This window comes from Pristis pectinata, chromosome 10 (genome assembly GCF_009764475.1).
Source record: "Pristis pectinata isolate sPriPec2 chromosome 10, sPriPec2.1.pri, whole genome shotgun sequence".
Taxonomy (NCBI): Eukaryota; Metazoa; Chordata; class Chondrichthyes; order Rhinopristiformes; family Pristidae; genus Pristis; species Pristis pectinata.
In genome coordinates, this window is record NC_067414.1 from 88,873,723 (window position 1) to 88,899,756 (window position 26,034).

General features: G+C 46.6%; 1 protein-coding gene across 1 annotated transcript in view; it reads left to right on the forward strand.

Moving 5' to 3' along the window:
- Nucleotides 1-26,034, forward strand: part of LOC127575515 (fibulin-7) — a 48,975-nt gene that overhangs the window by 7,310 nt on the left and 15,631 nt on the right. The window contains exons 3-5 of the mRNA XM_052025449.1: nt 3,767-3,926; nt 14,178-14,351; nt 24,630-24,755. Of these exons, the coding sequence (XP_051881409.1) occupies nt 3,767-3,926; nt 14,178-14,351; nt 24,630-24,755 (460 nt within the window). The remainder of the gene's footprint in view (nt 1-3,766; nt 3,927-14,177; nt 14,352-24,629; nt 24,756-26,034) is intronic.

Consider the following 26,034-nt stretch of genomic DNA (forward strand, 5'->3'; position numbering starts at 1 on the left):
CTCCTACGTATTGGTATTGGCTTATTATTGTCACTTGTACCAAGGTACAGTGAAAAAGTTGTCTTACATACCGATCGTACAGGTCAATTCATTACACAGTGCAGTTACATTGAGTTAGTACAGAGTGCATTGAGGTAGTACAGGTAAAAACAATAACAGTTCAGAGTAAAGTGTCACAGCTACAGAGAAAGTGCAGTGCAATAAGGTGCAAGGTCACAACAAGGTAGATCGTGAGGTCAGGTTTCATCTCATCATATAAAGGAACCATTCAATAGTCTTTTCACAGTGGGGTAGAAGCTGTCCTTAAGTCTGGTGGTACGTGCCCTCAGGCTCCTGTATCTTCTACCTGATGGAAGCGGAGAGAAGAGAGAATGTCCCGGGTGGGTGGGGTGAGGTCTTTGGTGTATATATCCTTGCCTTGCTAGTCCTCCCAAAATGCATCACCTCACATTTTTCAGGATTAAAGTCCAACCCTGCTTTTCCTAATGCAGGTTAATCCTGTCCCTCAGAACTTTTTCCAGTGATTCCTCTCACGCTGCTGTTAGACTAACCTGCCAGTAATTACTCGGTTTACTCCTGCTGCCCTTCTTGAACGTTTGCTGCCCTACAGTCACCTCTGTGGCCAGAGAAGATTGGAGCATTTCTGTCCAAGCGAGCTCTTCCTTAGCAGCCTGAAATACATCTCATCAGGCCCTGGGCATTTATCCACCTTTAATCCCTCTTGGACATCTAGTACCTCCTCATTTCCAATGGTTATTTGTTCCAGAATTCCCCCATCCTCCCTCCTCCCAATTTCTCCAACTATAATCTCCTTCTCTGTTGTGAATACAGATGAAGTATTCATTTATGACCTCAGCTATGTCCTCCGGCTCCACACACAGATTGCCCCTTTGTTTCCTAATGAGACTTACTCTTTCCTTTTGCCTTTAATATTTGTTTGTTTGTTGATTAGTCACACGTACACCGAAACACACAGTGAAATGCATCTTTGCGTAGAGTGTTCTGGGGGCAGCCCGCAAGTGTCACCACGCTTCCAGCGCCAACACAACGTGCCCACAACTTCCTAACCCGTACATCTTTGGAATGTGGGAGGAAACCGGAGCACCCGGAGGAAACCCACGCAGTCACGGGGAGAACGTACAAACTCCTTACAGACAGCGGCAGGAATTGAATAATATGATAAAATACTTTGGGGTTTTCCTTAATCTTGCCTGCCAGTGTAATTTCAGAACACATCTTTGCCATCCTAAAGACTTTTTTTTAATGTACCCTGCCCTCTATGATTTCCTAACTTCTGTTGGGCCTCTCCAGTTTTCAGTCCTCTATACCTGCCATGAGCTACTTTTATTCAACTTTCGTTATCCCTTAATGTCCAGAGTTCTTACCCTTTCCCCCTCTTATCCTCTTGCCCCCTTACCAAAACACATTGACCCTGAACTCTCACTATTTCATTTTGGAATAACTCCCACTGTTGACATTCCTGCAAGTAGCTGCTCCCAGTATGGGCAGGCACGGTAGCATAGTGGTTAGCGTAACGCTATTACAGCGCCAGAGACCAGTGTTCAATTCCTGCCACTGTCTGTACGGAGTTTGTACGTTCTCCTCGTGTCTGCGTGTGTTTCCTCCGGGTGCTCCGGTTTCCTCCCACATTCCAAAGATGTACAGGTTAGGAAGTTGTGGGCATGCTATGTTGGCGCCGGAAGCGTGGCGACACTTGCGGGCTGCCTCTAGAGCACTCTACGCAAAAGATACATTTCACTGTGTGTTTTGATGTACATGTGACTAATAAAGAAATCTTATGTTATCTTGTCTTATCTGTGGTAGAGAAATTCTTGGAAAATTATTTTTCCAATGGACAGAATTAATCTGCAGGAATTAACAAAGAGATTAAGCATGGATTTATTAAGGGAAGGTCCTGTCTGATTAATTTGTATTTTTGGAGAGGTAATTAAGTGTATCAGTGATGGCAGTGCAGTTGATATAGTCTGTGTAGGCTTCAGTAAGGCCTTTGAAAGGTCCCGCATGCCAGGAGGTGGAATGAGTGACTTCCAAGAACCACAATCTCCCTTCTTTATGCAAAGTATGCCTCCGGGCACTGGAGAGTTTTCCACTGGGAGGGGTAGTGTTGAGATGGAGGCTGGTTGGAAACAGGTGAGGGGTTAGGGCATGATGGGCGGATGGAACCGGCTGGGAGAGGGACAGAGGATGGGAAAGGGACGAGAAACCTCGGACAGATGAGTGTGTTTGGGAGGAGAGCACCAGGGGTGCGGGTTACCAAAAATTGGAAAATTCAATGCAGCACACAAAATGCTGGAGGAACTCTGCGGGTCAGGCAGCATCTGTGGAGGGAAGTGGACGGTCGATGTTTCGGGTCGACCCGTCCGTCCAGACGAAGGGTCTCAACCCGCAATGCTGACTTGCCATTTCTCCAGTTCCTCCAGCATTTTGTGTGTTGCTCCACAGTCCAGCATCTGGCAGTCTTCCTTGTGTCTCCTTGGAAAATTGTGAGCTAGCCAAGCGGAAGATGCGATGTTGTTCTTCTGATTACCTTCCATCTGCCCATCATTTTTCCCCACCCATCTGGCTCCACCTATCACCTACCATCCCCTGTCCCACCCCCTCAAGCTGCTATACACCGGCAATCTTTCCTCTTCCTTCTCAGTCCTGATGCAGGGTCTCGGCCCGAAATGGCAACCTACACCTTTTGCCTCCACAGATGCTGCTTGACCCACTGACTTCTTCCAGCTTTCTGCTTTTTGAATCTATTGTTGATGTTAGTTGAGGAAAAGGTACATTTAAATAGTGGCTTTCACACCCCTTTCAGAAAGTCAAAGAGTCATACACCACAAAATGAGGCCCTTCAGCCACTGCGTCCATGCAAGCCGTCAAGCACCGACTAATTTGTACTGATCTCGTTTTCCAGTATCCCATCCGTTGCCTTCCATGCTGTGGTGTTTCCCTCATCTTGAGATCCCAGAGGCTGCTTTTCCCAAGATGGGCCAAGCTGTCTGAGTGTGTTGGGAGTTGTCTAGATCCAGGAACCCTGTGCTATTTATTAAAAACAATTAATTGGTTCATTATTGTCACATGTACTGAAATGCAGTGAAAAGCGTTTGTCTGCATGCCGTCCAGGCAGATCATTCCATACATAAGTACTGTACATCGAGGCAGTACAAAAGGGAAAAAAAACAATAACAGAATGTAGAATATAGTGTTACAGTTACGGAGAAAGTGCAGTTCAGGTGGACAAATGAAGTGCAAGGGCCACAACAAGGTAGATTGGAGCTCAAGAGTTCATCTTTCGGGAGGTCTGTTCAAGAGTCTTATAACAGCAGGATAGAAGCTGTCCTTCAGCGTGGTGGCACATGTTCTCAAGCTTTTGTATCTTCTGCCCGATGGAAGAGGGGAGAAGAGAGAGTGACCAGGGTGGGAGGGGTCCTTGATGATGTTGGCTGCTTTCCTGAGGCAGCGGGAAGTATAGACAAGAATCCATGGAGGGGAGACTGGTTTTTGTGATGGACTGGGCTGTGTCCATAACTTCCTGCAATTCCTTGTGATCTTGGATAGAGCAGTTGCCGTACCAAGCCGTGGTGCATCTAGATTGGATGCTTACTATGGTACATCTGTAAAAATTGGTGAGCGTCATTGGGGCATTCCGAATTTTCTTAAGTCTCCTGAGCATAAACCTTCAGCAACTTCCCTGAACATAGCCGAACTGTTAATATCAGAATTAATGACCGAGGTGCTGCTTTTTTCCATTGTACAGGGCTGTCTGAGCAGACAGAAGGTGTTAACTGCCATCCGACAAATGCAACAGTTCCTGAAAGGGCAGGAAAATCGGTTCACTGATGGAATCCGCAACATGAAAGCCAAGCTCTCTGCCTTGCAGCTCTCTGTGACCAGACCGTCTGCAAACCAGCAATCAGGTACCCTGCTGCATTTTTGTTTAATGTTCACTTTTCAGATCATTTAAAAGCCCTTGAGAAGTGGAGCTACCTTCTGGAGCCACTGCAGCCCTACTGGTGAAGGTGCTCCCATAGTACTGATGGGGAGGGAGTTATAGAGTCATACAGCACAGAAACAGGCCCTTTGGCCCATCTGGCCCATGCTGACCATTTGCCTACTAGTCCCATTTGCCCTCGTTTGGCCCATATCCCTCCAAATTTTTCCTATCCATGGACCTGTCCAAATGTCTTCTAAATGTTGTTAAGATGCCTGCCTCAACCACTTCCTCTGGCAGCTCGTTCCATTTACTGACCACCTTCATATACGGGCAGGAACGGTAGTGTAGCAGTCAGAATGATGCTATTAGAGTGCCAGCGACCCGGGTTCAATTCCGGCTGCTGTCTGTAAGGAGTTTGTACGTTCTCCCCGTGTCTGCGTGGGTTTCCTCCGGGTGCTCCGGTTTCCTCCCACATTCCAAAGATGTACGGGTTAGGAAGTTGTGCGCATGCTATGTTGGACCCGGAAGCGTGGCGACACTTGCAGGCTGCCTCCAGAACACTACGCAAAAGATGCATTTCACTGTGTGTTTCAATGTACATGTGACTAATAAAGATATCTTACCTTCTGGACGAAAAAGTTGCCCCTCAGGTTCTGATTAAATCTCTCCCCTCTCACCTCAAACCTGTGCTCTCCAGTTCTTGATTTCCCCAACCCTGGGAAAAAGACTGCGCATTCACCCTATCTATGCCCCTTATGATTCTATACACCTCTGTAAGATTACCCCTCATTCTCCTACACTCCAATGAATAAAGTCCCAGCCTGCTCAATCTCTCTCCATATCGCAGTCCCTCCAGCATCCTAGTAAATCTCCTCTGCACTCTTTCCAGCTTAATGGCACCTTTCCTATAGCAGGGTGACCAAAACTGAACGCAACGCTCCAAGTGCAGCCTCACCAACATGAGGCTGCATTTGGAGTTCCAGGATTTAGACCCAGGAGTGGTGATATATTTCCAAGTCAGGATAAGTGTGTGAATCAGAGAAATTCCCTTTGGCTTATCCAACCTGCTGCCACCCTCTGCAAATTAAAACTAACTTGTTTTCTCGCTTTCATAGCTCTGACAAAAGGTCTTCAGCCTGAGACGTTAATTCTGTTTCTCCCTCCCCAGATGCTGCCTGACCTGTTGAGTGTTTCCTGAATTTTCTGTTTTTATTTCAGATTTCCAGAATTGGCAGTATTTTGATTTTCATTTAAAATCAAATAGAAATCGACTGGTCCATAACATAAAATCATGAGGGGTTGAATAGTCAGTCTTTTTTCCCAGGGTAGGGGAGTCTAAAACCAGGGAGCATGGGTTTAAAGTGTGAGGGGAAAGATTTAAAGGGGTCGTGAGGGGCAACTTCTTCACACAGAGGGTGGTGCGTATGTGGAACGAGCTGCCAGAGGAAGTGATAGGGGCGGGTACAATTGCAATGTTTAAAAGGCATCTAGACAGGTACTTGGATAGGAAAGGTTTAGAGGGATATGGGCCAAACATAAGCAAATGGGACCAGTTCAAGTAGGCGACTTGGTTGGCATGGATGGGTTGGGCCGAAGGACCTGCTTCATGCTGAATAACCCTATGCCTCCATTTCACTGGATGGACAAAAGCCGCTCAGGAGAGAGAGCTCCTCTCTTTCTAATTTGGTCCCAGCACTTTGTAGGCCTTGATCTCTGCTGGAACCTACAAGGTTGATGGACTTCATCTTGAGTTTTTTCTGACTCCTTTGGTCTCCTGGCTCATCTTCCAGTGCTACATGTTCAGAGCACTGGTAAGGTCAGGGGAGAGGGTTGGAGGAGCCCCACTTGTCGTGGCAGTTCCCTCCCCCACCAGCCGGAGATCTGCTTGAAACCCAAGTGTGCTGAGGTTTCAGTGGTATTGGGAGACAGTATTTCCTGTGGCCCACACAACCATGAAGCATCAGTGACAAGGAAGATCTTAACCATGGTATCCTGAGGTCATTTGGATTCAGGTCAGATTATAGGATTGTTATATCAAGTACTGGCTCCAAAATAGTGACCCAAGGGTTAAACAGTTTGAGGAATGTAAACCAAGGGAGTGTAGAGGAGAAATTCTTGTATGGGTGCAGTGAGGCTCCAGATGGATGTGGTTCACTGACGACCAAGTCTTTGGAGCTGGGTCTGGACTCCAAAGGTTAACAGAGGGAGCAAGGGCAATGTCAAATAAGAGTCATTCAAGCACTTGAAATACTGTCAACTTTCTCAGCTGTGGTGACTCTCATTGGTGCCCCAACATGGCTAATGGCCAGAGAGTTGTGTTCTGAAGAGTTGTTTCTTTGCTTAAACTTAGTCCTGATGAACAGCAAGATCACTTGAACAGGCAATCCGCTTTCAGTGCTGCTGGCTATGTAGTCACCATTACACTGGGAGAGCTCCCTTCACATCTTCAGGTAGTTTCATCGGATTTTTTTTACTCATTCCCCTGAATAAACAGGGTGAGTTTAATAGCATGACCTTGGCTTAATAATATATTCAAAAGACCACATTCCCACCATAAAGCAAGGTATGAGAATAAAACAGGCCTTTCTCAGGCAGTGATGAGCAGGGCACGAGCTTGGGCCCCAGTGATTCGAAATCAATATCAATGATTTGGCTGAGAGGATCGAACGTTGTATTTTCCAAGTCTTTTGGCGGTAAAAAATTGAGTGGAATTGTGTGTACAGAGGAGGGCAAGAAGCGTATTCAAGGGGATACAGACGAGCTGAGCGAGTGGTTGAGACCATGGCAGGTGGAACACAATTTGGAAAATCATACAGTCATCCGCTTTGCTGCACAGAATAGAAAAGCGAAGGATTTGTTAACAGGTGAGAGATTGGGTAGTGTTGATGTTCAAAGGGAGCTCAGCATCCTCGTACATAAGTCACTGAAATTTACAACATGGGTTCAATGAGCAATTCGGAGAGTAAATGCTGTGTTGGCTTTTATTGAGGATTGAGTAGAGGGGACAAGGTCTTATTGCAATTGTAAGGGGAGCTGGTGAGACTGCACATGTGTATTGTCTCCAAACCTGAAAAAGGATATGCTTGCCACAGAAGGAGTGCAGCAGAGATTCATTGGATTGGTTGCATATTTCGTGCATAAGGAGACACTGAGCCCGGGTCCTGCAGAATTTAGAAGACTGAGAGGCGACGTCATTGAAACTTAGAAACACAATGGGCTAGATTCAGTGAGGATGTTTGCCATGGCCTAGGAGTTGAGAACTAGGCACGCAGTCTCAGAATAAGGGGTAGGTCATTTAGGACCAAGATAAAAAGACATTTCTTCACTGAGAGGGTAAGGAATTCTCCAAGCCTGAGGGCTATGTTCAGTCACTGATTTCATTTAAAAAACTGAGGTCAATAGATTTCTGGATATTAGTTGATGGGGTAGTTGCAGACAATGGTGCTCAGTAGAAGGTCAGCTGTGAATTCGATAAATAGAGGAGCAGGTTCGAAGGGTTGGATGGCCTACTCCTATTCCAATCTCTATTTTAGTTCTTCCTTTCTTTTTTCTCCTCTCTCCTTACCTTTGTCCCAACCCCCAGTGGATCTGCTCTCCCCACCTCCCCCACACCTGCCTATCATCATCTCTTACCTATCACCACCCTGTGCCCACCCTGCCTCCCCTCTTTTGTCCACCCGTCACTGCCCTGCTTTTCCCTCCTATATATTGGGCTTCCCCCTTTTCCTATCTTCAGTCCTGAAGAAGGGTCCTTTCCCAAAATGTTGACTGCCTGCTTTTCTCCACGGTTGCTGCCTGGCCTGCTGAGTTCCTCCAGCATCATTGTGTTTTTCATCTAGATTCCAACATCTGCAGTCCTTTGTTTCTTTAGTTCAGCCTCATTCAGTCATAGAATCATAGAGTTATACAGCACAGAAACAAACCCTTCAGCCCAACTGGCCCATGCCGACCAAGGTTTCTGTTTGAGCTAATCCCATTCACCTGCATTTGGCCCATATCCTTCTAAACCCTTCCTATCCGTGTACCTGTCCAAATGTCTTTTAAGTATTGTAATTGTACTTGCCTCTACAGCTTCCTCTGGCAGCTCGTTCCACATACCCACCACCCTCTGTGTGGACAAAGTTGTCCCTCAGGTCCCCTTTAAATCTTTCCCCTCTCACCTTAAACCTATGCCCTCTATTTTAGACCCCCTTACCCTGGGGAAAAGACTATGATCATCCACCTTCTTCTATGCCCCTCATTATTTTATATATAAGTTCACCCCTCAGCCTCCTATGGTCCAGGGAAAACCCCTCACCTATCAAGTCTCTCCTTATAACTCAAGCCATCCAGTCCTGGCAACATGCTTGTGAGTCTTTCTGGACCCTATCTAGCTTAATGACATGTATATCTAATGTTCCAACTCTTGTGTTCAGTGCCATGACTGATGAAGGCAAGCGTGCCAAGCACCTTCTTCATCACTTGAAGGCACTTCAGTGTTGAAGTGTTTGCTTAACTTGGGATAAAACTTTGGGCATACTACAGCAATAGCATCTTAAGTATAACTTGTGTTGAGTGCAAATCAAATTTTCCCAATCTTTTGCCTTGGTTTAAAAATGCCTCCAACTGGGACCATGCCTCCAGAATAGCAAGTTTCCCCTAAATGCATTCATTTGAGAATTTTGAAGGCACTTTATGAATTGAGCTAAAATTTAAAAAAAAACAGATGCTGGAAATCTCAAACAAAAAAAGACAAAGGTGGAAATACTCAGCAGGTCAGGCAGCACCTGTGGAGAGAGGAACTGTTAAAATACAGGTTGGTCTTGATTTTGATGGAAGGTCATCAACCTGAAACGCTAGCTCTGTTTCACTCTCCACTGATGCTGCCTGGCCTGGTAAGTATTTTTCAGGTGTGAGAACTACCATTTATCTTGTTTTAGATATTAAAAGGTATATTGAATTTACTAGAAAACTGACACCATTGAAACTAATAAATGATTTTTATCTAGTTTTACTTATTTAAACTCAGGTGGTGGACTAGGTAGTCTTAAATGTTTATTCCTTTGGGATAAGGTCAGTTACAGCTGCATTAACAACTTTCAACCAGGTTGGTACTCCGAACCAAGTCCAGAAGTCATCGAAAATTAGTTTAGATTCTGTAACACTGAGCATGATTATGTGAAGAAGCAGAAATGTGAAACTCAACCTCACTTTGAGGAACTTTGGACACAATTTATACCCAGACCGCTGATTGCAATCAAAATGTAGAAACAGGAGCAGGAGAGGATAATTCAGTGCTCTGGGCCTATTCCGCATTGAACATGATCGTGGTCATATTCAATGGAATAGGAACATGTAAGGGCTTACATATGATGAGCGTTTGTCGGCTCTTGGACTGTACTCACTGGAGTACGGAAGAATGAGAGGGGACCTCATAGAAACATTTAAAATGTTGGAAGGACTGGACAGAGTAAATGTGACCAAGCTGTTTCCCTTGGTGGTTGAGTCCAGGACCAGAGGGCACAATCTTAGAATTAAAGGGTACAGGTTTAAAACAGAGATGAGGAGAAACTTCTTTAGCCAGAGGGTGGTGAATTTGTGGAATTCCTTGCCACATACAGCAGTGGAGGTCAGATCACTGGAGGCGTTTAAGGAAGAGATAGATAGATATCTAATTAGTTGGGGTATCAAGGGATATGGGGATAAGGCCAGAAATTGGGGTTAGAATCATTTATTTTGCCCCCCCTCCTAATTTTTCATTTCTTTTTCTTTTTTCCCTTTTCTTTGGAGCAGACTCGATGGGCCGAATGGCCTACTTCTGTTCCCTTGTCTTGTGATCTCTTGTGATCTTGTGGTACAGCAGAACTTGATGGTGCGCTTTAGAGAAATGGGTTGACTTACTCATCCAACAACTGCAGGTGCAAACCATTGATGGGGAGATGGGAGTTCATATGCCACCATGGAGGCTGGAATATGAAAATTTAAATAAGACTAGATTTTATTTTTTAAAAGATCTGGTCTTGGTAACAGAAACCATGAAACTCTGGGATTGTTATTACAAGCCCGTCTGGTCTACTTGTGACTCCTGTCCCACCAATATGGATATATATATATATATAAAAAATATTTATTTATTAGTCACATGTACATCAAAACACGCAGTGAAATACGTCTCTTTGCACTGCTAAGAATGTGCTGGGGGCAACCTGCAAGTGTCGCCACACTTCCGCCACCAACATAGCATGCCCACAGCTCCTAACCTGTAGGTCTTTGGAATGTGGGAGGAAACCGGAGCACCCGGAGGAAACCCACGCAGACACGGGGAGAACGTACAAACTCCTTACAGGCAGTGGTGGGAATTGAACCCAAGTCGCTGGCATTGTAATAGCGTTACGCTAATCGCTGTGCTACCGTGCCTCTTAATTGCCTGCACTATTTATTTATTTTTGTAATTTGTAGTAATTTTACATCTTTGCACTGCACTGCTGCTGCAAAACAACAAATTTCATGTCATATAAGTCAATGATAATTCTGATTCTGATTCAGTTCAGGCAATTAATGCAATAAATGCCCACACTGCTGGTGACGTCCCTGGAACCATTCTAGTCGATCTTTTCCACTCCTTCACTTGGATCCTTCACATCCTTCCTGAAACATAGAGACCAGAATTGGATGCAATACTCCAATTAATTCAAGAATGGTGGAGGAGGGAGGGGGAGAGTAACACTTAACGTGTCATCAACCACTTCATTTAACAAAAAAAGTCCTAGAATGGAGCTTGAATCCAAAATCTGTGGAGCTGTTTAAGAAGAGGGTTGACTGTAATGATGGGGAAAGGATTGTGGGTGTCCAGGGAAGAACGTGTTAGATGAAGCAAGAAGGCAACTTGACCATGGGGACAATGCCCAGGAGATTGGTGCTGGGGCTTCCTTCATCACCTGTTGCTGTTTCTGTACACATATAAGGACACAGAAGGAGGATATTCAGCCCATTCAGTCCATGCTAGCCCGCAGGGGAGCAATCCCATTTCCCGCCCCCATCCCTCACCCCTTGGCTCCCCTTGCACCCTGCAACCAGCCCTCTCTCACATGTGTCTATCAACTCCCCTTTGATTCCTTTCGCCATTGATCTACAATAAGGGGTAATCAACCTACCACCACAATGTTGGGATGTGGGAGGAAACCCACACGTTTACAGGGAGAATGTGCAAACTCCACACAGACAATGGAGTCCGGGTCCCTGGAGTTGCGAGGCGGCAGTGCGAACCTCTGCACCCCTGTGCTGCCCAGTATACTGGAACTGCTCCCACTGTGGTGTTCAGGAGATCCCAGAACTTTGACCCAGTGGCGATGAAGTGATGATCATTGTCCACATCGGGTAGGTCTGTAACTATTGTGCTGACACCTGTGAATTTAAGACACTGTTTAAGTCCACCAGTAGCTATTTAAACATGGCACAGCTATTTAAAATAACTAATACACCCCAAACAGGTGTAAAAATATTGGGTTCTATGAAGCGCCGCAGCATGCAGGCCAAGGTTTTCTCCATTTGGAAGCACAATTCCCATAGGCACACACTTCAAAATAAACATGGCCCCATGTGTTCCAATGGGTCTACAATCCATCTCGCATTTTCAAGTTGAAATATTATTTGAAATGATTTGAGGCAATTCTCAAAGCCTCGAGGTTACCTTTTAAATAGAATCACAGAATTGTGATGGCACAGGAGGCCATTCAACCACTGATCCATGCTAGCCCCTTGTAGAGCAGCCTATTCACTGCCAAATCCCTGTTTTCTGCCCATTGTCCTGCAAATTACTTTCCTTCAAGTGCCATTCCAATTCCCTCTTGAAAGCCATTTTGCTGCTTCCATCACTCTAACATGCAGTGAGTTCCCGATCATAACGTCCCTGCATAAAAAATGCTTTACCTCCTATTCTGCTATGTATTTTGCCTATAACTTTGTATCTCTTTGTTCTTGAGCCATTCGCTAAAGGGGACAGCTCTCTGTTCTCCATATCCGAGCCCACGATCTCTTACAGCTCCACTAAACCTCCTCCCAACCTCCTTTGTTGCAGGGAGAACAATCCCGATTTCTCCAGTTTAGCCTTGTAGCTAAAATCCCTCATCCCTGGAACCATTCCACTCAATCTATTCTGCACCTTCTCCAGGACGTTCACATCCTTCCTAAAACATAGAGACTAGAAATGAATGCAATACTCGTATTAATTCGAGAACGGTGGAGGAGGGAGGGGACAAGTAACGCTGCCTACACAGTCAACAACTTCATTTTCCAACGGCCCTGTAGCTGATGGAAATACCAATAAATAGGTTTCCTTGCCTGTAGATTGCCAAGGAGTCCGTTCATCCACAATCTGCCTCCTCTGACTGTTCAGCCAGCCTTTAACCTCAGATTATCCATTAGCCTTTTCATATATGCTGGATGTATGAAATCAAAACAAAATATGCAGGAAATGCTCAATGAGTCAGGCAGCATCTGCGGAGAGAGAGGTCGAGGTAATATTTCAGGTCAGTGTGTTTAAATCGGTCCATGTTTTCAAGGCCTCACTCTCTCTGTAACATGTAGTCTCTCCCTTTTCCCCCTTTTGAACAACAGCAGTGTTCAGTCTTCCTGTCCTGCACCACTCCTATGGGCAGAGAGGGTTAGAGAGCAATATTCAGAGTCTCTGCTATCTCCTTTTTAAGAGGCTGGGATACATTTTATCTGGGCCTGGTGATTTATCCTCCATTAAAGTCGCTAGACCCCTTCTATGTCCTCTCGCTCTATGTTTATCATTTCGAAAACTTAACATTCTGCCTCCTTAAAGCCAATTTTATACCTTATTACTCTTTAAGGGGGGGGGCATAGCTGATAGAGCTGCTGTCTCACAGCTCCAGTGACCCAGCTTCAATCCCAACCTCTGGTGCTGTCTGTGTGGAGTTTGCACATTATTCCGGTGACCACCTGGGTTTCCTCAGGATGCTCCGGTTTCCTCCCACATCCCAAAGACATACAGGTTTGTAGGTTCATTGGCCACTGTAAGTTGCCCATTTTGTGCAGGCGAGTGGTAGGATCTGGGGGGAGTTGTCGGGAATGTCAGGAAGTAAAGTGGGGTGGTTGATGATTGGTGCAGAGTTGGTGTTTCCATGGAGACGTACATCTTTCACTTCCACACTCAGGCTGCCATTGTGTCCTCTAATAGCTCCTGCTCTTTTGTTTGTTGTCCTCTTCCTTTCATGGACTTGTAGAACACCTTGATTTCACCTGCCAATGTTCTTTCGTGCACCCTCTTTGCCTTCAGCACCTTATGGACTTCCTGCACTTTCCGAGAGTCATGGAGTTGTACAACACAGGATCAGGCCCTTTGCCCACCATGTCCATGCCAACCTCTTGCCCATTTACATTAATCCCATTTGCCCATTTTAGGACAGTATCCTTCTATACCTTGCCTATTTAAGTGCCTGTCTAAATATCTCTTAAACATAATAATCATATCTGATTCCATCATCTCCTCTGGCAGCACGTGTTTGATATCAACCGTTCTCTGTGTGTAAAAAACCGTACCCATCAGATCTTCCTTCAAACTCCTTCCTCTCACCTTAAACCCCTGCCCTCCTGCTTTTGATGCCCCTGTTATGGTTTGAGCTCTCAGAGTCTTTCACGGGCTGGTGGAGACAGGGAATGGGGATGAGGTGGAGTGTGGTGGGAATTAACCTCTCCAATACCAATGAATGTTCATCTTAATCGTGCAGCGGTCAGCTATGGCTCACTGGGAGCACTCTCCCCTTTGATTCAAAAGGTAGTCCTCTCCATAGACCTGATACCTCCTCCATTGCCTCCAACTGCACGGATGCTGATTTATCTTCAAATAAATCTTTTGAGTCTCTTTTGGCTAAATCATATTTCACAAACAGAGACACAAGAGACTGCAGATGCTGCAACCTGGAGCTAAAAGCAAACCGCTGGAGGAACGCAGCAGGTCAGGCAGCATCTGTGGAGGCAGAGTTATGGTCAACATCCTGATGCAGAGCCTCAAACCGAAACGTCGATCATAACCAGATGCTGCCTGACCAGCTGAGTTCCTCCAGCTGTTTGTTTTACGCTTCACAAATAGTTACCAGATCTTCAAGCATTTGTACATTTACTGTATGATTTGTGGTAAATGATAGTCACTGAAAGCCCCTTAATTTAAGCAGGTGTTGTGGTGTGAAGGATGTGAGCTCTGCTGAGACCACCCTCTCTCTATTTAATTCAGTGATATCATGCCCTTCTCTGGAGGCTCCCAGGCACGGCAAGAAGTTTGGCTCCAAGTACAGCACAGATCATGAAGTACACTTCATTTGCCAGCCTGGATATCAGCTGAGTGGCTCAAGTACCAGAGTATGTCAGCCCAGTGGTCGATGGACGGGGGAGAGAGCTAACTGCACAGGTAATTCTCCTCACACTTTCACCACAGGTTGGTGCAGTGATCCAAGACCTCCAATCATTCATGTTACTGAAAAAGCGAAACGGCTGCTGGAGGATCCAAGCACCGGAATGAAACATCATCGCCAGCTGTGGGACTGGACAAAGCCGCTGCAGCGATGAGTTGTCCTGTCGGAGTGGGGAGCTCCTTCTGAAATATGAACGGTGGAGTGGTGGAGACGGGCTGGTCCGGTGGGAGTGGTGGTGATGGGGGTGGGGTAAAGGTGGTGCGGTTGGGGGTGATGGAGATGGCAGGATGGGATGGGGTGATAGAGGTGGGGTGGGGGTGATGGCAGGGGTGTAAGTTGTAGGATGATTGGTGTGAGGGTGGTGAAATGGCATTGGGTAGATGGGGGTGGGGTGATGGTGGGGATGGGGCTGACAGAGCGATGAATGGAGTGAGGGTGATGGGGTTGGGGAGATGCTGGGGTGATGCGTTGATGCTCGGGATGGGGTGAGGGTGATGGGGTGGGGGTGGGCTGGGGGTGATGAGGCTGGGGATGATTGGGGTGGAGTGTTGGTGGGGATGATGAAGTGGATGGTTGTGGGGTTGATGGGGGTGGGGTTGGTGGGGTGGTGGGGTTGATTGAGGTGGTGAGGGTGGGATTGATGGGGGTGGGTGTGGGGTGGGGAGGGTGGGGTTGATAGGGATGGGGTGGGGAGAGTGAGTTTGATGGGTGTGGAGTGGGGGTTTGGGTTGATGGCGGTGGGGGGGTGTAGTGAGGTTGATGGTCATGGGGTGGGGGTTGGGATTGGTGGGGTGGGGGTGATGAGGTTAATGGAGGTGGGGTGGGGGTTGATGGTGCTGGGGTGGGGGTGGGATTGATGGGGGTGGGGTGGGTGGTGGGGTTGATAGTGGTGGGGTGGGGGTTGGGATTGATGGGGGTGGGGTGGGAGGTAGGGTTGATGGTGGTGGGGTGGGGGGTGGGGTTGATGGTGGTGGGGTGGGGGTTGGGATTGATGGGGGTGGGGTGGGGTGGGATTGATGGGGGTGGGGTGGGTGGTGGGGTTGATAGTGGTGGGGTGGGGGTTGGGATTGATGGGGTGGGGTGGGGTGGGGTGGGATTGATGGGGTGGGGTGGGGGGTGGGGTTTATGGTGGTGGGGTGGGGGGGTGGTAAGGTTGATGGTGGTGGGGTGGGGGTTGGGATTGATGGGGTGGGGTGGGGTGGGGTGGGATTGATGGGGTGGGGTGGGGGGTGGGGTTTATGGTGGTGGGGGGGGGGGGTGGTAAGGTTGATGGTGGTGGGGTGGGGGTTGGGATTGATGGGGGTGGGGTGGGGTGGGATTGATGGGGTGGGGGGTGGGGTTGATGGTGGTGGGGTGGGGGGGTGGTAAGGTTGATGGTGGTGGGGTGGGGGTTGGGATTGATGGGGGTGGGGTGGGATTGATGGGGTGGGGTGGGGGGTGGGGTTGATGGTGGTGGGGTGGGGGGGTGGTAAGGTTGATGGTGGTGGGGTGGGGGTTGGGATTGATGGGGGTGGGGTGGGGTGGGATTGATGGGGTGGGGTGGGGGGTGGGGTTGATGGTGGTGGGGTGGGAGGGTGGTAAGGTTGATGGTGGTGGGGTGGGGGTTGGGATTGATGGGGGTGGGGTGGGGTGAGTTTGATAGGCGTGGAATTGGGGTGGGGTGGTTTGGGTTGATGGGGCTGGTGTGGGGGTGATGGGTTGATGGTGGTGGGGGGTGGTGAGGTTGATGGTGGGTGGGTGTGGCATGGGTGTGGTGGGGTTGATGGGGTGGGCTGAGATGGGGGGTTTTGGATGGTGGTGGGGTGGGGTGGGGTGGGTGGGGGATGGGATTGATGGGGGTGAGTATGGGTGGGTGTGGGGTTGATGGGGTAAGGGTGGTGGGGTTGATGGGGTGGGGTTGGGGTGAGGTGTGGTGGGGTTGATGGTGCCGGGGTGGGATTGATGGGGGTGTTGGGGTTGATAGGGGTGGGGGTGATGGTGGGGGTGGCAGTGTTGCTGGTGAGGATGGGGGTGCTGGTCTGGGTGTTGATTGTAGGGATTGGGGTGCAAGGGAGATGTTAATCTCTCCAATTCCAGTTGAATATATCTCCTAATCGTCCAGGAGTCGGGTGTGGTTCAGTGGTAGCTCTCTCCCCCCATCCTCCCAGAGTCCAGAATTTGTCCTTTCCAGAGACTCAACAAAGACTGGATTGTCATTTCACTCAGTGCGGTGGGGAAGAGGCTCCCGCTGACGGTGCTGTCCTTTGAGCCAGCCTTTTTGCTCAGCTGAATGTAGCCTTATTTCAAAGAAGAGCACGCGAGTTCTTCCTGGGATCCTAGCTGATTATTTATCCCACAGGGACCATCGTGAAGAACGGATGTTATTTCTCAGGCAAAACTGTTTTTGGGATCCTCACTATCTTTTCCCTGAAGGCTTCTCGTGTCTCTTGCAACGATTTACCTCACCAACTACTTGAACGCTCCATCCCACTTTACAACAAAGGCCAACCCACCTATCTTTGATTATCAGCAATGCACTTGGTTCCTTCGCTGAGGTCATTAATAGATTGTAAATAGTTGAGATTCCAGCACTGATCCCTGCGGCATCCCATTAGTTACAGCTTGCCAACCTGTAAATGACTAATTTAACCTGGCTCTCTGTTTTTTATTAGTGAGACAATCCTCTACCGGTGATGACGCCAGGGACTGTAGACGCCGGAATCTGGAGCAACAAACAATCTGCTGGAGGAGCTCAGCGGGTCGAACAGCATCTGTGGGAGGGAAGGAATTCCAGATGCAGGGTTTCAGCTTGAAACGTCAACAATTCCCCCACAGATGCAGCTCAGCCCACTGAGTTCCTTCAGCAGATCATTTGTTGCTGCTCATGTATTAGCACCCAATATCATGAAGTAACCTTTCATGTGCAGCTGATTTTTGGCAATCTAAATGCACAACATCTACTTGTTCCCATTTATTCCCCCCAGCCCTGTTTGTTATATCCTCAAAGAACTTCAGTAAATTCATTGTTGACTCTGCTTAATTATATTATGATTGTATTAACATACAGATTAGTTCAGGCTTTACCTCAATTATTTCTTCAACAAACTCTAAAGTTTCTTTCACGTGTTCTCCCCATTTACACTTTTGCTGCCACTCTTCCAACCTTTTTCATCACCGTCATGTCACTGACCAAACAAATGGGATTAATACACAAAAGGTGCTGGAGGAACTCAACAGGTCAGGCAGCCTCCATGGAGGGAAATGGACAGTCGATGTTTCGGGCTGGGATCCTTCATCAGGACTGGAAAGGAAGCGGGCAGAAGCCAGAATAAGAAGGTGGGGGGAGGGGGGAGGAGCACAGGCAGGCAGGGGACAGGTGAGTCCAGGTGATGGGTGAGTCCAGGTGAGAGGGGGAAGGTAGGTGGGTGGGGGAGGGGACAAGATGTAATAAGCTGAGAGGTGATAGGTAGAAGAGGCCAAGGGCTGAAGAAGAAGGAATCTGGTAGGAGAGGGCAGTGGACCATGGAATAAAGGATGAGGGAGGGGAGGAGAGGAGATGGGCAGGTCATCAAGGCGGGGGAAGGGAGCCACAGGAATAAGGGAAGACAAAGGAGTGGGGGGGGGGGGAGGAGGAAGAAAAAGGAGTGGAGTTACCGGAAGTTAGAGAAATCAATGTTGAGGCCGTCAGGTTGAAGACTCCCAAGGCGGAATATGAGGTGTCGTTCCTCCAACTTGCATCTGGCCTCAACGTGGCAGTAGAGGAGGCCATGGATAGACATGTAAGTATGGGAGTGGGGTGTGGAATTGAAGTGGGTGACCACCAGGAGGTCCTAGCTGTCGCGGTGGATGGAGCGAAGGTGCTCGACAAAGGTCCAAATGAGGTTGGTTGTTCTGAGCACTTAGAAAGCCTGGCCTGGGGCCCTGAAGGCAGTGAGCAAAAATGTAGATTCTGCATGATTGATATTTAAGGAGTTTTATTAGTGAAACAGAAATTATTTTCCAGGTAGGTCTTTCGTTTTTGCACGATAGCGTAGCGGTTAGCGCGACGCTATTACAGCACCAGCAATCGGGGTTCGATTCCCGTCGCTGTCTGTAAGGAGTTTGTATGTTCTCCCATGTCTGCGTAGGTTTCTGCCGGGTGCTCCGGTTTCCTCCCACTTTCTAAAGATGTACGGGTAGGTTAATATGGGTTTAAAAAGAGCGGCGCGGACTCATTGGGCTGGAAGGGCCTGTTACCACGCTATAAATAAAATTTAAAAAAAGATAAATCTTATCAGTCACAACCAAAATACTTAACCTTAAAAATGCATTTAAAAAGCCCAGAAATGACTCTACGCCATACTAGAATAAAATCGATGAGATATCTTTATTAGTCACATGAACAAAAGCATTCTATACGTTTTTATATAACATGTAATGAATGGGTTAATGCTTCCATTAAAATAATAATGATATGTGCATGTATTAAATGCTTGCTCATTAATATTGCATGCAGTTAGTTAAAGGAGTCCACTGTTATAGTAAAGAACTTCCTTTCATTGATAGCACGAGAGTAAACTAAAAATGAGAGCACTTCTCTTGTACTTGCACTGACCCCTTCAGTAAAACTATCAATGGAGTGGAACACTAGCCCCCAGATATCTGAAGATTTGAATAATGAAGATTTCCTTGTCAGACAAAACCATCCTGATCAAAGCCAGCTTAATGTTTGCGCACTTAAAGTAAAACAGCTTTGCATTCCCCACATGAGAACACCTGCACGTCTTTCCTCAGTGTGATAGTTGGTCACACATTCCAGACAGAGCTTCCCCATCAGGCAGCCTCTGCCAGTGTGAGACTACCTGTACTTACTTGCAGCAGAGAGCCAGCCACCCTGCAGCTGCCAGCCTTGATGGATTTCGGAAGTCACGTTGGGTTAATGGCTTCAGGCGTTTCATTAAATAACTTCATGGTCTAACGGTCCAGAGCTATTCCAGGCATGCTATTGATGGCCCCCGCACTTCGTCTGGCAGGGGCGGAGGAACTCTGTGTGGATGTTGCACAGACGGGTGCCCTGAGAGAGCTCCGTGTGGCAAATTGTGCAGGGTTCAACTCTTGTCTGTCTCAACATTATTGTGAAGCCCACACTGTGATGAACCAGATTCCCCAAGAGGCAGCACAGAGCTGCCATCTGAGATCGCGGGTAGATTCAGATGGACAATTATCCCAAAATAACTTGGAGCAGGATTGGGGAGTTCAACTCCTCTAGGTTCTTGCTTAGTTCTGTTAGATCAAGGCTGATCTATATTTATTTAGCAACTAACATGCCTGTACTCTAAGCTAACCATATCCAGGTTTTACTTTGTACTTTCAGTCCCTGGCCTTAACAGGGAAGAAAGTTCCAGGATGGCAATACCCTGTGTGTGAAACAATGATACTTGCTGTCAGCTTTAATCTTGTTTATGTTGCCTGTTTCCTACTCCACCGACCCTACTTCTTGCTACCTTGGTGAAGCAGCCAGCATAATCAAGGACCCCACCCACCAAGGTCATTCTCTCTTCTCTCCTCCTCCATCAGGTAGAAGATACAGGAGCCTGAGGGCACGTACCACCAGGCTTAAGGACAGCTTCTATCCCACTGTGATAAGACTATTGAACGGTTCCCTTATACGATGAGATGGACTCTTGATCTCACAATCTACCTTGTTTGACCTTGCACCTTATTGTCTACCTGCAATGCCCTTCCCTGTAGCTGTGACACTTCACTCTGTATTCTGTTATTGTTTTTACCCTGCACTACTTCGATGCACTCTGTACTACCTCAATGCACTGAGTAATGAATTGATCAGTACGAACAGTATGCAAGACAAGTTTTTCACTGTACCTTGGTACAAGTTACAATAATAAACCAATACCAATACCAAATCCAATAAGAGTCTCTTAAATCACCCACTTAGTCTTCTGAACTCAAAGGAGTACAGTACCAGTCCATGCAACTTCATGATGTTCTACTTTAATCCTTCTAAGTCTGGATTATTTTGGTGCATCTGTGTTGTGTCCACTCTGAGGCCAGTCTATCCTTTCTGAAGCTCGGATCTAAATGTACTCCAGCTGCAGTATAACCAAAGGTTTATATTACAGTGGTAGCATAACTTGATGAAACAATATCAGCTCCCACTGCCTTCCTAATGCAACTCTGGTGGGTAGGAATTCCTCTGTGATCCTTAAGAAAAAAGGGCATTGTAGTGGCCGTTGCATATAATACTCAGCTTCCGAATTTCTGAAGCGCACAGTGTGTAGACGTTACTTTACTGCATACCCAGCACAAGTAATCGTGGATGATCTTCCAGAATCAGAATCAGGTTTATTATCACTGATATATGTTGTGAAATCAGTTGTTTTGCGGCAGCTGTACAGTGCAAGACAAAAAGACGTAAAATTACTATGTTACCAAAATAAATGAATAGTGCAAAAGCAGAATAACAAGGTAGTGTTAATGGGTTCATGGACTGTTCAGAAATCTGATGGCGGAGGGGAAGAAGCTGTTCTGGAAACATTGAGTGTGGGTCTTCAGGCTCCTGTACCTCCTCCCCAATGGTAGTAATGTGAAGAGGGCATGTCCCGGGTGGTGAGGGTCCTTAATGATGGATGCCACTTTCTTGAGGCACCGTATTTTGAAGATGTCCTCAATGGTAGAGAGGAGTGTGCCCATGATGGAGCTGGCTGAGTCTACAACCCTCTGCAGCCTCTTTTGATCCTGTGCCAATTGCAGAAGTTTCTTGGAAAGACCCACTATGGTGACCTATGCCACTGTTCTTCAGAAACCTTTGTACCAGCTCATTACCCTCCCCTTCCCTTGCTGTTTAAGTGAAGCATTTGTAACTTATTTTACAACTCAATAACCAGTTTCCTTCTGAGCACTAGTTTCTCAGCTGCTATGCTGTAATTCCAATACCTTGGGCCTCACCACTCACATTCAGAGCCACTTAAAAACAAAAGTATTAAAATTAAAGAGTAATTGTGAAATATTTAAAAATTACTAATAATTGTCTTTCCAAGGTGTTTTAATAGCTAACATTATGTAACTAATTACAAACGTCAGACTAAAGCAAAATATCCTGCAGTCCACCTGTCACTGCTCTGCTTTTCCCTCCTATATATTGGGCTTCCCCCTTTCCTATCTTCAGTCCTGAGGAAGGGTCCTGACCTGAAACATTGACCGCCTGCTTTTCTCCATGGATGCCGCCTGGCCTGCTGAGTTCCTCCAGCATCATCATGTTTTTCATCTAGATTCCAGCATCTGCAGTCCTTTTGTTTCTCTGGTACCCTGCAGAAATACAATCCTCATTTGAAATCAAAGGGATCTTACTAAATGCTGGGGAATCTGAACAGGAGACCCGGATGGATAAACCTATTAGCTTAGCCCTCCAAATCGGTCAGTGGCTCTAGGACGTCTCACGTGGGACAGCCCGTGTGGAAGTGGCTGACTCACAGGGCGCACGGTGGCACAGCAGGCAGTGCTGCTGCCTCACAGCTCCAGGAACTCGGGTTTGGTTCTGAGTTGTGTGCTGACTGCGTGGAGTTTGCGTGTTCTTCCCATGACCGTGTGGGCTCTCTGGTTTCTTCCCGCACCCGAAAGACGTGAGGGTTGGTAGGTTGAATAGCCACTGCAAATTACCCCCAGTGTAGATATGTGGCAGGATAATCAGGGGGAGTTAATTGGCTTATGACAGAGAGGTTAACTGGCCGCTGTAAATTGCCCCAGTGTGTGTTCATGGGGAAAAGAATCAAATGGGGAATTGACAGGCCTGTGAGAGAGAATAAGTTGCAGGGGTGAGGGGGAATAAACAGAGGGGGAATGGGACTGACACGATCGTTCCACTGGACCTGATCACCTCCTGCATTGTTATAAGAAACTGGTTTTTATACACTGGCATTGGTGCCTGGTTAGAATAGTTCTATTGGTACCTTTACCTGTAAAGATGCTGCAATTATTAGAGCCACTATACAACTACAAGACTTTCTAACGCTTCATCTTTTCCTTCAATGTAGAAGGAAGTTACTCAGCCGTGCCAGCTCCCTATTATAAGATTAGTCACGTGTACATTGAAACACACTGTGAAATGCATCTTTGTGTAGAGTGTTCTGGGGGGCAGCCCGCAAGTGTTGCCACACTTCTGGCGCTAACGTAACATGCCCACAACTTCCTAACCTGTGCATCTTTGGAATGTGGGAGGAAACCGGAGCACCCGGAGGAAACCCACGCAGACACGGGGAGAAACTCCTTACAGGCAGCAGCGGGAATTGAACCCAGGTTGCTGGCGCTGTAATAGTGTTACGCTAACCGCTACACTACCGTGCCTGCCCCAATTTAAGTCCCATTCCACCACTTTTTTCCCCATAACCTATTCACACTCATGTCCGTCAGCAAACCTCTGACTCTCCTGCCACACATCTACACCAGGGGATCTTAACAGTGGCCAACCAACCTACCAAACAGCATGCCTTAGTGATGTGGGGGGGGAAACCGGAGCGCCTGGAGGAAACCCACATGGTCTCAGGGAGAACATGCAAACTTCACACAGAGAGCATGAGATCAGGATTAAACCTGGGTCGCTGGAGCTGTGAAGCAGCAGCTCTACCTGCTGTGCCATTGTGTTTAAGAAGCATCCCTTCTAAAACTACCAAAGCTCAAAGAAGTTTGTCGACATTGTGATACTAGATAGCACTTGAATGAACAGAGTTGAATTCACATTGTTAGGAAAAATATTCATCACATTAATCCATCTCTTACTTAGCCTACCTCCAGGCTGGTAGGTGATTGACAATGTAGTAATGGGACATCATGGTCAGCATTTCCGATTTGAAGTCAGCTCTGGGTCTTGTTGTTGCTAAAAGTGGCCTCAGATCCTGAACTGGGACATTGGTCTTGAACACATATGATTCCAACCCCACATAACATAGGTGATTCTTAATGGACCCATGCCAACCAGGAATGGAAGATGTATATTGCTGCCTTACTTTTGGCTCGAACTGTGAAAGGAGTGGACAGATTAGTCAATTCTGGAGGGGAATGAAGTGTTGATGGTCTGATCCAAGAGCCATTGCCATACTTACTCCTTGTGTGATAGAGATGGTTTAATGTGTGTCACCATTTCAGGCAAGTTGGCGCAGGGTTGTGGTATGACGCTGATCCCCACAGTGCAGTGTCACGTCGTGTTTGGAAATACTTTCTAGAGCACAAAGTCCCTCACGCAACCTCAAACTGTGATCTTAGCTCCCCAAAAAGAGTCAGAGCATAAGTCACACCAAGACCCCTGTGGGCCTGTTGGTCTCATCCAATTGTAGATCAGTTGAGTAAGTGAGGAAGAAGGCAGTGCAAGAATGTTGAGAATCCTTCTGCATTATAGCAGGTTATGCACAGCGATATTTAGTAGAATGTTAACAGTTATGAACACTACCTCATTTTTCCTCTTTTGCACTCTTTATTGATTTTATAGTCATTTTTATGTCTTTATATCTTGCACTGTACTGCTGCCGCAAAACAATAAAATTCACGATATACTGTATGTCAATGATAATAATAAAAATTGTGTAGCATCTTTAATATAGTAATTTGTTCCACAGTGCTTCACAGGAGTGTCATCAAACAGAGTCTAACACAGGCTCCCAAAGAGATATCAGAATGGATGAGCAAAACCTTGCATGAAGGGATAAGTTTGAAGCTTTCAGGAGGAATGAGAAGTCTCCATGTTAGTCAGCATCGGACAAGTTCATTTTAACTGGATGGTGTATTCCCTTGAATCATATTTTAATGTTAGGTTCAACCATAACCTTCAAACCTTAGAGGAGGAAAATTTGCAACCTTTGGGGAAAGAGGAAGTGGAGTTAATTATAAATTGTTTTCAAACCATGCCACTGGCCAGATGGCCTCCCTGTGCTATCCAGTTCTATGGTTCAGAAATGTCTGTGGAACCTCCATCTCTCACTCCAACCCAGAAGCATTTTAAAAGATCTGACTAAATCATCACCTGGGCAATGGTTCCACCAGGCTCTTGACTGGACCTCTCATACACATAAACCCTTGATCTCTCAATCTACATCATCGTGGCCCTTGCACTTTATTTGTCTACCTGCACTGCACTTTAAATGTAACACTATATTCTGCATCCTGTTTACTTCCCCTTCTGTACTACCTTGATGTATGGAATGATCTGCATTGATGGCATACAAACCAAAGCTTTTCACTGTATCTTGGTACACGTGACAATAATAAACCAATTACCAGTTACCAAGGCTGTTTGGTTTCTCTTACAGAAATAAACGAGTGTGCCAGCAACCCTTGCCAGAATGGAGGGACCTGTGTGGATGCTGTGAACCACTACACATGCTCCTGTCCAAACAACTGGACAGGGAGCCATTGCACGTATCCAGTGCAGACAGGTTGGTAACATCTGGGTGTCAGCTGGATTTGGGAAAGTGAGCACAGAAAGCCTTGTCCTAGTAAAAGTTATGAAGCAAATATCAATAATTCCTCAAAAATATCAAGGTGCCAGTGTGCTGGAAGGGATTTTACAAAGGTGTACGTTTTAAAATTTTGGCCCAAGTGTTACATTCGTTGTTAAAAATTATGTGATAATTACTGATCATTGAGTCACAGAGTTGCTGAGACATATAGCACAGAAAAAGGCCCACTAAACCCATAAGACCATTGGAGCAAAATTAGGCCATTCAGCCCATCGAGTCTGCTCCGCCATTCGATCGTGGCTGATTTATTTTTCCCTCTCAACCCCACTCTCTTGCCTTCTCCCCATAAGGTTTGACATCCTTACTAACCAAGAACTTATCAACCTCCACTTTACATATACCCAATGACTTGGCCTACACAGCCGTCTGTGGCAATGAAGTCCTCAGATTCACCACCCTCTGGCTAATGAAATTCCTCCTCATCTCTGTTCTAAAGGGACATCCTTCTATTCTGAGGCTGTGCCCTCTAATTCTAGACTCTCCCACTACTGGAAACATCCTCTCTAGGTCCACACTGTTGAGGCCTATCAATATTCAGTAGGTTTCAATGAGATTCCCCCTCATCCTTCTAAATTCCAGCGAGTACAGGCCCAGAGCCATCAAATGCCCCTTTCATTCCTGGGATCATTCTTATAAACTTCCTCTGGACTCCCTCCAATGCCAGCACATCCTTCCTTAGATATGGAGCCCAAATCTGCTCATAATACTCCAAATGTGGTCTGATCACGCTGACAAAAGAATATTAATAGACTTTTCCCTGCTGAATTGCAAACTGGCTATGTTTTTATTTACTTGTAAAATGTGTGTAATCTGGCACAGACTTTTCTCTTTGAAGTCATGTTCTTATCGTGCCCATGCACGCACATTCCACTGAGGGAATGTGGTCATGCTTCTTGGATAACATTTTAAATTGTTTTTAAGATACAGAGACAAATATCAGAGAGCGGGAGGAGAAGACTGAGTGACAACCTCTGGGCACTGCACCAGTGTGAGATTATAAGTGTAAATGTTTGCTGTTCTATTGGGTAGCCATGAGAGATAAGAATTAGATTCCAACTCTGACAGCTATACTTATGCTGCCTGTAAATTCTTAGATGCTCAGAGCCCCGAAATGACTGGACACATAAAATATTACTTCGGGGATGATCCTTCCTTATAACTGAGAGGTCGCAAACTCTGAGATTTCAGTTGTTCG